The sequence below is a fragment of the Schistocerca serialis genome, chromosome 2, assembly GCF_023864345.2.
Source record: "Schistocerca serialis cubense isolate TAMUIC-IGC-003099 chromosome 2, iqSchSeri2.2, whole genome shotgun sequence".
NCBI lineage: Eukaryota > Metazoa > Arthropoda > Insecta > Orthoptera > Acrididae > Schistocerca > Schistocerca serialis.
Genome location: NC_064639.1, coordinates 1,147,258,943 through 1,147,273,297, shown reverse-complemented (window position 1 = coordinate 1,147,273,297; position 14,355 = coordinate 1,147,258,943). Strand labels below are relative to the sequence as shown.

The following is a 14,355-nucleotide window of genomic DNA, read 5'->3' as shown; positions in this document are numbered from 1 at the left end:
GATAAGTGCCTTTTTGTGTGAATGTATGTGGTTTCCTTCCTTGTGTGAAGAAGGGTTTGGTAGAAAACTTAAGTGTGTAACAGCCTTTTTGTTGCTCTTGTCTGCAATCCAATGTGTCATCTTTACAGTGAGAAGCAATCTATCCTTTTTGTAATTGTTTGTATTCCATCCCAGACTTATGATTGTAGGATTTTAGTGATCACATTGTCTTAGTTGTAGATAAATCAGTTCATTAGTAGAATACTGAGGAAATGGAAGCAGTCTACAATGGAGACTGCATACAAAACACCCATGGGACCTATCATAGAATAGTGCTCAAGTGTGCAGAACCCATAGCACATAGGACTCACAGGGCATATCGAATGGATTCAAAGAACAGCAGCACGAATGGTTACAGTTTTGTCTGACCTGTGGGAGTGTGTCTCAAAGATGCTAAAGGAACTGAATTAGCAGATGTTTGAAGATAGATGCAAACTATTCCTTGTAAGCTTGCTTACAAAGTTTCTACAACTGGAGGTATGAATCTACTGGTGTACTACAGCCCCCTAGATATTACTACCTTAGTGATTGTGGAAAGAAGATTAAACTAATTACAGCATGTCCAGAGGCATTTACGCAATCATTCTTCCTGTGCTCCATATGTGAATGGAACAGGAAAAAGCCCTATTTGTGATGCAATTGGAAGTACATCTGCCATGCCCTTCATGGTTGTTGGCAGAGTATATGTGTAGATGATTGATTTTATTGGGTATGTGTGATCTTAGTGTATGTGTGAACAATGTAACAGATGTGAATTGTATCCCTGTGATTAACTTAACTTGTGGGTAATTACCACCTGAAAAATGGTGATAATGATGATTATGTTGACTGATATTATGTTGTATATATGAAAAAATGTAAATGCCTGAAGAATGTAAAATAGTACATGTAGAAAAATTTTAAAGTGTTAAATGTGATTTGTTACTGTTTTCCTGTGATGATAAGTTAAATTTGTTTATTTTATTAATGCTTCTCTATCTTATGACATTGAATGCAAGGAAAGAGTAAATTATAGTGGAGTGAAGCACAGTTGATATAAAACAGACAGAAGGGTTAGGGATGAAATTTACTGGTGAGGCAGAATTTTTGTTGCTTACATATATTTCATGAATAATAGGTATGGATGAATGTTAATGATGATACTTTACACTATTTGGTGAAGTATGGAAACATGGTAATGTATTTATACTTTTCATTAGGTCCATGTAGATGCACTTTTGTTTGTTTGTGTGTGTGTGTGTGTGTGTGTGTGTGTGTGTGTGTGTTTTACTGAATTCAGGTGAAGAAGCGTACATGATTATTTATTTTAATGTGACCCCAGTTCCAGTGAAGATTACATATTTTTTTGATGTGGAAATATCTTTTTGAACATGGCCTAATTTTTACACAATTCAGGCAAAGCTTAGGTAATTTTTAGAAATACTGTAGTAGTGGCAAATTTATTTGAACATGTAACTGTTTTATGCAATTCCGGTGAAGCTTACATACATTTTTGACATGGAAATACTGTAGCATTGGCAATATTCTTTTGAACTTGGTGCCATTTTATGCAGTTTAGTTGACACTTACCTTTTGTTGATGCTGTATGTGCACATGAGATGACAGGTACAGCAATTGAAGTAAACATTTTTGTTAAATAATACAGAGTTGGAAATGAACAGTTGTCACATATGTTTGAACATGGCATAACAAAATTAGATACTGGTACTTTTGAAAATGTCTGCTACATTTTGATTGGCTGTTTCATTTTAATGGCTACTAAAATAATGGATGGAGGCATGACGACATCATATATTTAGGGTCTTTTACTACAGTCAGCATCAAATTTTATCCAGAAGCCATGTTCCATACCTGCTGGTCTGCTACAGTTGTTCAAAGTATTGTCAACATTATATGGTTAGATGGTAGGTGGAATTTTCTCTTCAAGTCAGTATAAAGGATGAGTTGCTGTTTTGTAGGACAGTGTTTAATAATTATTAATATATATTACTTATGATGTACAGACTATTTATTGTTCTTTACAGATAAAATATTGTGCCAGCAATCCCATACAATAATAGATTTCAGTTTGTATTTCTTACAAATGTAATACTGTATTATTTATTTTCGTGTAACTCTTCTGAAATGGGTAGTATGTATATGAAAAATTTCTGCAGTTACTCTCATACAAAATTGTCAGTTCCTTATTGCCATACATATATTTGTTCTAAGATGTAATGTTCAACTAAAGATTTTATCTGTATAATGATGTGTACAAAATTCTTCAAAAGAACTGTACCTACATGATTTCGTAGTAAAATGTAATGACACCAGTAGAGAGAATGCTGATTGGGAGCAATCTCTCTCTCTCTCTCTCTTCCTCTCTCTTTTTCACACACATGTATACACTCTCTCTCTCTCTCTCTCTCTCTCTCTCTCTCTCTCTCTCTCTCTCTCTCTCTCTCTCTCTTACACACACACACACACACACACACACACACACACACACACACACACACACACACACACACACAAAGCACAAGCACAAGCACAGAATGCAATACTAGAATGTACGTTAAATTGATGAAAAAATGATGATAAAAGCAGTGAAGGAATAAATCTATGACAATAACTTTCTTTATGTTGTGGTAACTCAAATCATTCAGCTGAATGAAAATATTGCACTTTGTTTCTGCATGGATCTTTGTCAGGATGCATAATCCACACATTTTGTTGTAGAATCAGTCCATGTGTATATTTACACCACGTCTTCAGTCTGAAAGTGGTCTAACATTTATAATTTATGAACTTTCTGGACATGAAATCACACACTGGATCACATGGTCCTACATCTCACTCTGATTCACAGTCTTGGTGATAGTAGGACTAAATGCTGGCAGGAGGCTGTGAACTGCTGCTGACTCCGTCACTTGCAGATCGAGCCAGTCTCTCCTTACCAACACCAGGCTCCATTGCGATAGAGATGAACTCTTCTGCAAGATTACGATCGAGACCTGTGTATGTTTTCTCAACTTCTTCCTCTGTTATTTGTCTCTTCTTCTTTGGCTGAGTTTTTGCAGGCACACTGTTACTGTGCCTTCCATCCAGTGTGTGGTGTCTCCGCTGGTCTTCTACTATACGTTTCCGTTTTGGTCGAGCCAGCTGTTAAAAAAGAGCAAATTTAAACCACTAATCTCATTCAGTAAAAGAAAAAAAGAATTTATTTCAAGTTTTATATTTTACAAGTAATCTGTTAAAAAAAATTGTGTTAAGATCTCAAAAATATTTTAAATCACTGCAGTGAAGTTACCTCTGTCATTAAAGTACCAGAACACAAGTTACTGTGAATACATAATGCAAGAAATTCTACCAATGTAATGTATCAAATGCTTTTATGAAATAAATACTCTAGTGTTCTTTTGTGACATAAGTACCTAATACTACTGCTCTCCTGATGTATGAAAGTTATTTGGTGTACAATGTGCATAGCTCACTAATGTCACTTCTTCAATGTCTTCAATATCTACAATGGAAATCAAAAAAAGTTCTGTCTTAGGTGTTGCTGCAGTGCAAGTGCAATGTGCCGTGACTCCAGTGTGGGTATATAAGCACTGACATGTAGAAATAAGTTATGTCGAACTACTTGGGGTCCTCAGCAACCACAAGGTGTTCTTTCATTGGCTTCCAATTTTAACAAGTATGCCACCTGATTTGTGTATATCTACTGCTATTATAAGGGAATTCAAAAAGGTCTCCAGGAATCCTAATAAACCCATGTGTAGGGGACCAGCCACTTGTAAACCTGAGGCTGCAGTTATGACATGATACCCTGAGTGATGCTTCTGGTACAGTTGCCAGATGTTTTAAACCTCCTGAAGGATGTTAAGGCTAATGGAAGCATTAACAGGTATGCATCTTCTCGGGTGCTGAGCTTCCAAGAGGGTCTCACCAATAGTGCAATAGCTGGATTGTCCTGTATCAAATACGAACAAGCCATGGCCAATGCAGAGATGCTTCCCACAAGTGCAACAGGCTCTCCAGTCCAGACTGTGAATGCAGAGCTCCAAGCAAGAGTACACTTCGCACTCAGCAACTGTCTCATTTGAGCCTATCATGATAGTGAAGAAACTCTCCTACTAGCGACACCAGAGGCTATGCACTGCATTGAGGAACTGAACATTCAGTTATGAAACACACGTAACCTTTTCAAGTTCATTGTTTCTCATTTGCATAATTATATGTCTTTGTTGACAATTGTGTGTATTAGCCATATACTAAATATAAAGTTCAATAACTTGTTTCATTTGTTCATGCTTGTTCTGAACTAATCCTGGATGTAAAAATCCCTTTAGTCTGTATACTTTACTGAATACATACTTACACTTTGACTGTAAGGTAAAGACTGTGGTCTAGGTCGTCCATGACGATGTTTTGGCATTGGATTCATGTAAGGCAATGATGCTGGTATGTGAAAATTGATGACTGATGCTGGTTGCAACTTTGTTGCTGGCGTCTGGATGGCATACAATGGAGCCAATATCTGAAACAAGAAAAGGAAAGGTATTTGTTACTAACAGTGCTTTCAAACAAAAATTTAAATAAATAAATCTTCCCAATTGTATCATCTAATTTATTTCTCTATCACACCTCATGGGTGTTATTTAGTATACATGCAGCATTAATCAACAATGCAAGATATTGTACTATTACAAAAAAAAAAGAAAATGAAATGATCATATGGCATTGTTGGTGGGGATGACCAAGTTGGATTCGGCTGACAAGTGCAAGTGTTATTTCATTCGGCGCCATGTCAGACAACTTGCAGCCAGTGGTGAGGATGAAAGGATGGTGAGGACAGCACAACACCCAGTCCCCGAGTAGAGAAAATCTCCGACCTGTCTGGGAATCAAACCCAGGCCCAGTGTATCGGAGGCAAGCACACTACCACCCAGCTAAGCAGGCAGATAGTATTACAAAGATTAACTACAATATGGACTCAATGACACACTGAGAGCGTTGAGGAACCGTCCTCATCCATGATCACTCAAAGACCTCCAACAACTCATGGATTATTCGAACTGGGTCCAAGTCTTGCACATTTCATTCAGTAATGGGGTCCAGGACATGCACATTTCGTTCAGTAGCTGGGGCCTGGACACGCACATTTTCATTCAGTAGCTGGGGTGAGGACATGCACATATCATTTGGTAGCACACCGGATGAGAGATGAAGATTGGAAGACCTTTTGGGTCGACACCATATTGCTACAAATCATCAGGCTGATTGCGTGGTGTTTTGGTATGCTGTAGTTACAGGTCGCTCGGTGCGATGCTGTAGACAGTGAAATGGATGCATGTGATTGAACAGTTACTTCTTGTATAGTTTGCACGTGAGATACAATGGCAGACCTGTAGAGATCCAGTCTTTCTGGGTAAACATCCCCCCACGAGGACCACTTATAGCTTGACTTTGGGTTTAATGATGCTTATTGGCTAGAGGAGCTACTTGTCTCATGTGATATTTGACATATAGAAGAGAATTCCGCAGGATTGAAGGCTAGCATGGCAGGAGTCTACATTTTATCCATTTATCTTATGCCATGGCTGGCTTCAGACAAATGACCTTTCTGTAGAGCAGCAATGTATGCGAATGCATTTATATGCAGAGAAATTAATGTAGGCCCATTCTTATATGTTTTTAAGAAACAAGACATTGCATAAAATAAAATTTAGAATCCTACTGTGGTGACCTCTAATCATATGGTATGCTCTTCAAAACTGACATTAGACTGCTACAGCCGTAGTAATCTCCAGCCTATCGAGTTATTCATATATATTTCTATTACAGTTGTTGCAGCCCAAACAGAAAACTTATTATTTGTTTTCAACACCATAGTGTACCACGACTCATTACCACAGGCATCACTTCAAGCATTGCCTACTCTGTTCCTGTTCAGTTATTAAACTCTTTCACAACTTATCTGGTGTGTGGTGAGCGGAAATACACTTATTAGGTGGTGGCTTCACAGAAGATGGTTCTGGATTATAAGGTTGTTCATCAGTTGTTGTCCAGCATCGAAGTTCGTGTGGTTTTCTGTGATCATGTACACCCCTGACAAAAAGAGTGAAGCACTCAGATGAGGAGGAGAGAACAAAAATGGAACCTCACAGCTTTAGAGGGTATCTAATGTCATTACAGTTATTAAAACTGAGTTAAATTTACTATAACTTGGCAGTGTGAGCCCACTTATCAGTATGACATTGCAACCACTTTGGCCTCTATGCACCCACTGATTCCATAGGGAATGGTGCTATAAAGCCATTGTAGCCTCTCCTGAGGCAAGCTGGCCCACAACTATTGCAACTGTTCCTTAATGCCTCGTGTAGTATCACTGGAACGGGCTTGACATCAAAGCTGGTCTCACATATGTTCTATCGGTGACAGATCCGAGGATCTATCTGGTCATGGGAGTACCTCAACATCATGCAGACAGTTCATAGAGACATGTGCTGTGTGTGAATGAGCACCTTCCTGTTGAAAAATGGCACCATGGTACCGTCACATGAGAAGTAATACAAGAGGACTCAGGATGTCTGAGATGTATCAAAGTGCCATCAGACTTACCTCAGTAACTACCAGCCATAGCCTGAAGTCGTACATGATATCTCCCTGTGCCATGACCCCAGGATTAACACTGCTGTGCCTAAGCAAAACACGGTCATTTGAGGGAGTGCAGAACTGTGATTGATCACTGAGCGCAGTGTGGTGGCATTCAGGAGCAGGTCATTTTTCCCAGTGACAGCACAACTCCAAATGCAGTTTGTGTTGTGATGTTAATGTCAGCCTGCACATGGGACAGTAATTCCCTAATCCACCTCTGCTAGTCTCCTTACAGTGGTGTGGCATGACAGAAAATAAGAATTTTTTGCAACGTTGTCTGTGGAAAATACAGTGATTGATAAAACTGTAATGAAATTGTTTCAGTAAATGCAGTCTTGGTCACACGTTGAAGTTGTTTATTTCATAATGTGACTGGTTTTGATCTCTTGTAGGATCAGCATCAGATCATTTTACTCCTCAGTGTTCTCCACACCTCTCCAGGGTGACCTGCTCCACACCACCATCTCCCACTGTCACCAAGGGTTAACATGGTCTGACAATCCTAGAAGAGTTTGAAACCAGTCACCGAATGGAATAAATAACTTACATCTAAAAAGACTGCTTTTGTGGAAATAAATTTGTTATACTTTCATCAATCACTGCTTTTTTTCCACTGATGTTGATCCAAAAAAATTTTATTCTGTGTCACATCACACCACTGGATAGAGGCTAGCAGCAGATTGACAGCATCAAGACTGCTTTTATTGAAATAAATTTGTGAAACAGAATGCCACAGGAAGTTCATTACATGTTCTCTCATGACAGGTGCAGAAGGGAAGGAGTTATGATGTTCTCAGTGCACAACATGGCTATGCTATTTCTTGTAGTGGTCAACTGGAATGCTGATGACAAGTATGCCTGCCTTCACATTCCAATGCAAACATCAGGCCACTGTCACATCTAAATACCCCACAAAATTGGGTATTTCACAGTTTGACCAGCTGAACAATCGGTAATTCACAATGAGACCTCTTTCACTTTCTGACATCTGTTGACAACACTGTTTCACAGGAGTATGTGGCGTCTCCATATCCTTCACAGTGATCACTTGTGTGCCCTACCAGGCTTGGTAATAATGCTAAACATGAACAACACTAATGCTCTCTGGTGGCCTTCTACTTGAGACAAAGACATTCAGCTTGCGTCATTCACATATCCACTGATAGAACATGTATGTGTACAAAGCTACAGTTCCATATGACCATGTCTTCTTTGTGATTCACTTTTATTGCTAGGCAGTGTATATTTATTTGTGTTTAAGATAAAGTCGTCATTCACACCAGTGACTGATCATGAAGACTTAATGTTTATGTTTGTAACAACTTCGTATTAATTAGTACATATTTCATACTGAAGTCAATGTCAGCTCACAGTTAGACATCCCAATTATTTCAATGTTTAATGGGATGTTTCTGCTTTAATTTTCATATACTTCATCTTCCTTATAAGTTTTCTTTATTAATTATGGTACAGCCTATATATTGAGAAACAGTTGTCGAAACACCAAGCTCTTTGAAGAAGTCTGCTGTATGTGCTAAACATAACATCCGAAAATACTGTCTTTATAAGTTGAGTGCGCCCAAGAAATGATCCCACAACTTAATACTGAATGGAAATGTTCAAAATAAACTAATTTCTTCATTCTGAAATCACCTGTATCAATAATAATGCATTTTGTAAATGTAAATGAACTAATGTGGAACATGAATTCTAGATCGCGGGTATTGTAGTTAAGGTTGTAATATATCTGTAGTTCCATAGACACAAAACTATCAACTTTTGTATTTCACTGTTTGAGAAGTTCTGCATTGTATATATGCTGACGCTTGTCAAAGTAAAACAATAATTAATTAATCAATAATCTATTGATGATTTCAAATATTTCATCAGCTATCTTTCCAGTAAGAGGATTAGCACTTCTTCACATTTCTGCATTCATATCACCTGAAAAAGGACCAAATTTTCATCTTCTGGGACTGCAAATAAAAGTTCATTTATGTGTGCAGAGGACTCAAGATAGAAGACTATGGGATGTGTGGTACATATGATAACTTTACATTTTGAGTACCTATTGTTATATGATCAAAATGAAACTGATAGGTCTGCTTTCTGTCATGCATGAAATGAACTATAAACCTACTATTCCATAACATTGTAATTTTTGCATGACAATATGGTGGTTCAGACAAGAAAATGCCATAGCCAAGTCACAAAATATCCACAATGGTAATGGTAATAATCTGTGAATTGTTGATATAATCTGTCAACATAAAAGTAGCCTGTTCAGTTGCGAGTCCTTTTTGAAATCCAAGTCGTTTGCTGCTATGCTTTCGCATACTATTTATAAAGCCTATTGTACATAATGTTCTCGAAACTTTCTGAAAAGTTTGACAGTAATGAGCTGGATTGATAATTCTTTTCCAATATTTTCTCTCCGTTTTTGTCAACCAGCTTGACAAGAGCATGTTTAAGTCTTTTAGAGAAAGTACCACTATGATAAGATTCATAAGATGATCAGGTCCAAATATTGCTGATTCATTCAGTGTAGTCTAGGCTCTAATGATTTGACACTACCTAAAAAAGTAAATCAAGGGTTGTGCAATAAGTGATGCTACGATTTTTTTATGCCACAGCATAATTTCCATTTAGATGCTTTAAAAATGATGTCTCTTCTCCATGTGTGGGAAGTTTCAAACAATTCCGACAGATGGCAGAGTCGCAGAGAACCATAAAAAAGGGCGTCTACACAAGACACTTGTTACAAGCAACGTACTGTAAAAGAATTCTTATTTGCAGAGAAGGAAACCACGGTGAAGATCCAAAACGTTTGTGTGCAGTGTGTGGTGGTGATGCAGTTGAAAGGAATACTGCTGGGTGATGGGTAAGACAGTAAAGTGTCAGTAGTAAGTGCAGAAACTGAGCTTCGCTATCGAACATTTTCGGGACGTCCTGTCATAGCCACTGCTCCTGACAAGCTGAATCCCTCGGATGCCATTATTCTTGCAGTCCAGTGTATTGCAACTGAACACTTGGATCTACAGCTGTTGGCACGCATTGCACTCTTGTATATTCAAAGGTGTGCTCGCAAAGTCTTCCACCAGTGCTCAGAAAGGACCACAAACATTCAGAGAAAAGGCATTTCATCTGAACTGATGGAGCAGTTAGAGGCCAATGGAGAGGCCTTTCTGTTACAGATTGTTACATGAGAAGGAATGAGGGTGCATGACTTTGAGCCATAAACGAAATGCTGTCATTGGAGTGGCTCCACCCGTAATCACCAGAAAAGTAATAAATTCAAGACAGCTGCCTCTGCTGGCCAAATCATGATGACAGTCTTTTGGGATAGTGAAGGTGTGATCTTGATCTATGTGTTACCTATAGGGCCAACCATTCATTCACAGGCATACATGAACACTCTGAACAAACTCAAGAAAATGTAGAAAAATGAGAACACTATAGATTACACTGTAAAATTTTGAAGAAACTAATACGGAAAGCAAAAGCCCTTTGTTATGAGAAGAAAATAGATAATTCCAATAATAAAATAAAAACAATTTGGAGCATTGTAAAAAAAGAAACAGGAAGAGATACAACAAGCAAAGAAGATGTAAATAAAATCAGATATGAAGGTACCCTAGTAGATAACCCCAAAACGGTGGCTGAGATTTTTAATAAACACTTCCTATCAGTAACTCAACAGATTGGTTGTAAGCCCAGTGTTGATGAAGCTGTAACCCTTTGTCAAGCAGTATACTCAAACACAATTTCAGAACTGCACCTTAATCCTATCACTGTAGAAGAAATTCAAAAAATTATCATGTCTCTAAAAAGTACGAACTCTGCAGGGGTTGATAATATATCTAGTAATTTGTTGAAATATTTTCCATTTGACGAGAATAGAAAAGAAATTTTACTCCGACACAAGAATGTATGTCCACATGTGAGTCTCAAAACCAAGTAACACATCGCCAAGCTGGAGTGCGTATCATGGCCTCATTGATCCTACACTGAGGTGACAAAATTGTGGGACAACTGTATGTATATATCTGGATGGTAGTAGTATCACCTACACGAGGCATAAAAGGGTCGTACATTTGCAGAGCCGTCATTGTACTCAAGTGATCCGTGTGAAGAAGTTTCCGACGTCATTACGGCTGCACGCAATGGGGACTGACAGACTTTGAACACGGATTGGTAGTTGGAGTGACACGCATGGGACATTCCATTTTGGAAATTGTTAGGGAATTGAATATTCCGAGATCCACAGTGTCAAGAGTGTGCCGGGAACACCAGATTTCAGGCGGTGCCCCATAGCCTTCACTTAACGACCGTGAGCAGCAGCGTTTGTGTACAATTGTCAGTGCTAACAGACAAGCAACACTGCATGAAATAACGGCAGAAATCAATGTTGGGTCTGAGACGAAACGTCTGTTAGGACAGACGGGCGAAATTTGTCATTAATGGGTTACAGAAGCAGATGAGTGATTTTGCTAACAGCACAACACCAATAGCAGCGCCTTTCCTGTGCTCATGACCATATCGGTTGGACCCTGGACAACTGGAAAATCGTTGCCCGGTCAGATGAATCTCAATTTCAGTTGTTAATAACTGATGGTAGGGTTCGAGTGTGGCGCAGATCCCACAAATTGTAACAAGGCACTGTGCAAGCTGGTGGTGGCTACGTAATGGCGTGGGCTGTGTTTGCATGGAATGGGCTGGGTACTCTTGTCCAACTGAACCGATAATTGACAGCAGGTGGCTACATTCGGATACTTAGAGACCATTTGCTGCCAATCATGGACTTCATGTTCCCAGAAAATGATGGAATTTTTGTGGATGACAATGCACCAGGTCACTGGGGAAGAACATTCTAGGCAACTCGCGCTAATGATCTGGGCAGCTATCGAACAACTGTGGGACATAATCGAGAGAACATTTCGTGCACAAAGTCCTTCACTGGCAACACTTTGGCAGTTATGGACGGCTATAGAGGCAGCATGGTTCAGTACTTCTGCAGGGGACATCAGACGACTCGAGTCCAAACGACGAGATCCTGCATTACACCAGCCTAAACAAGGTCCGACACGACATTAGGAAGTGTGTCATGAATTTTGTCACCTCGGTGTATAGTCGACAGCTGACGCCCGTGAACTTCCATTTGTTTGGTCCATTTCAGGTTCTCTACATGCGACGCACTTTGAAGATGATGAGAGTGTAATTTATGCAATGAAAACATGGCTGCGCTCACAGAACAAAAGAGTCTGTGAACATGGAATACATACTGCTGCCCAACGCTAATGTAAGGCCAAAGAAAGTGAAGGAGACTGCGTATAGAAACGGTATATGTACAAGTAATGTATTACCAAATTCTAACTCTAGCATAAATACATGTGCGGATTGGGGAGGGGGGGGGGCAGGGGGGAGGGTTTCATAGCACTCACTTAGCAACGTCAGTTGTTGTTGTTGTTGTGGTGGTCTTCAGTCCTGAGACTGATTTGATGCAGCTCTCCATGCTACACTATCCTGTGCAAGCTTCTTCATCTCCCAGTACCTACTGCAACCTACATCCTTCTGAATCTGCTTAGTGTATTCATCTCTTGGTCTCCCACTACGATTTTTACCCTCCGTGCTGCCCTCCAATACTAAATTGGTAATCCCTTGATGCCTCAGAACATGTCCTACCTACCTTCTTCTAGTCAAGTTGTGCTACAAATTTCTCTTCTCCCCAATCCTATTCAATACCTCCTCATTAGTTATGTGATCTACCCATCTAATTTTCAGCATTCTTCTGTAGCAGCACATTTCAAAAGCTTCTATTCTCTTCATGTCCAAACTATTTATCGTCCATGTTTCACTTCCATGCATGGTCACACCCCATACAAATACTTTCAGGAAGGACTTCCTGACACTTAAATCTATACTCGATGTTAACAAATTTCTCTTCTTCAGAAACGTATTCCTTGCCATTGCCAGTCTACATTTTATGTACTCTCTACTTCGACCATCGTCAGTTATTTTGCTCCACAAATAGCAAAACTCTTTTACTACTTTAAGTGTCCCATTTCCTAATCGAATTCCCTCAGCATCACCCGACTTAAGACTACATTCCATTAACCTCGGTTTGCTTTTGTTGATGTTCATCTTATATCCTCTTTTCAAGACACTATCCATTCCGTTCAACTGATCTTCGAAGTCCTTTGCTGTCTCTGACAGAATTACAATGTCATCGGCAAACCTCAAAGTTTTTGTTTCTTCTCCATGAATTTTAATACCTACTCCGAATTTTTCTTTTGTTTCCTTTACTGCTTGCTCAATATACAGACTGAATAACATCGGGGAGAGGCCACAACCCTGTCTCACTCCCTTCGCAACCACTGCTTCCCTTTGGTGCCCCTTACTGTTATAAGTGCCATCTGCTTTCTATACAAATTGTAAATAGCCTTTCACTCCCTGTGTTTTACCCCTGCCACCTTCAGAATTTGAAAGAAAGTATTCCAGTCAACATTGTCAAAAGCTTTCTCTAAGTCTACAAATGCTAGAAACGTAGGTTTGCCTTTCCTTAATCTAGCTTCTAAGAGAAGTCGTAGAGTCAGTATTGCCTCACGTGTTCCGATATTTCTACGGAATCCAGTCTGATCTTCGCCGAGGTCGGCTTCTACCAGTTTTTCCATTCGTCTGTAAAGAATTCGCGTTAGTATTTTGCAGCCGTGACTTATTAAACTGATAGTTCGGTAATTTTCGCATCTGTCAACACCTGCTTTCTTTGGGATTGGAATTATTATATTCTTCTTGAAGTCTGAGGGTATTTCGCCTGTTTCATACATCTTGCTCACCAGATGGTAGAGTTTTGTCAGGACTGGCTCTCCCAAGGCCGTCAGTAGTTCCAATGGAATGTTGTCTACTCCGGGGGCCTTGTTTCGACTCAGGTCTTTCAGTGCTCTGTCAAACTCTGCACGGAGTATCATACCTCCCATTTCATCTTCATCTACATCGTCTTGCATTTCCATAATATTGTCCTCAAGTACATCGCCCTTGTATAGACCCTCTATATACTCCTTCCACCTTTCTGCTAGCAACGTCAATACGTGGTGAAACGCCCCGTCCCCTTGGTAGGATGGAGGATTGAATCAATCTTGGCATACCACCGATGAGATCATCAAGCCAGTGCTGATTCAAATTATCCCACTCTTCAATGGCGAATCACCCTAAGTCGTGCAGAGTAAGTGGTTGTTGTCGACGTCCGAAATCAGCTCGTTTCAATAGATCCCACACAGGTTCGTTCGGGTTCGGGTCTGGGGAATAGGCAGGTCACTCCATTCTGTTGGTCCTGATACGGGGGGAGAAGGGAGGAGGACCTTGGTGTTTAACGTCCCGTCGACAACGAGGTCATTAGAGACGGAGCGCAAGCTCGGGTGAGGGAAGGATGGGGAAGGGAGTCGGCCGCGCCCTTTCAAAGGAACCATCCCGACATTTGCCTGAAGCGATTTAGGAAAATCACGGAAAACCTAAATCAAGATGGCCGGAGACGGGATTGAACCGTCGTCCTCCCGAATGCGAGTCCAGTGTGCTAACCACTGCACCACCTCACTCGGTGGTCCTGATACTGAGCCCGCATCCCGTGGTCGTGCGGTAGCGTTCTCGCTTCCCACGCCCGGGTTCCCGGGTTCGATTCCCGGC

At 40.0% G+C, this 14,355-nt stretch overlaps 1 protein-coding gene across 1 annotated transcript in view; it reads right to left on the bottom strand.

Annotated features, from left to right (window-relative positions):
* Positions 1-2,029: 2,029 nt before the first annotated feature.
* The window catches only part of LOC126456676 (uncharacterized), a 75,785-nt gene continuing 63,459 nt past the window's right edge, over positions 2,030-14,355 (bottom strand). The window contains exons 4-5 of the mRNA XM_050092418.1: positions 4,400-4,558; positions 2,030-3,180 (exon numbers count right to left, since the gene is read on the bottom strand). Of these exons, the coding sequence (XP_049948375.1) occupies positions 2,905-3,180; positions 4,400-4,558 (435 nt within the window). The 3' untranslated portion in view covers positions 2,030-2,904. The remainder of the gene's footprint in view (positions 3,181-4,399; positions 4,559-14,355) is intronic.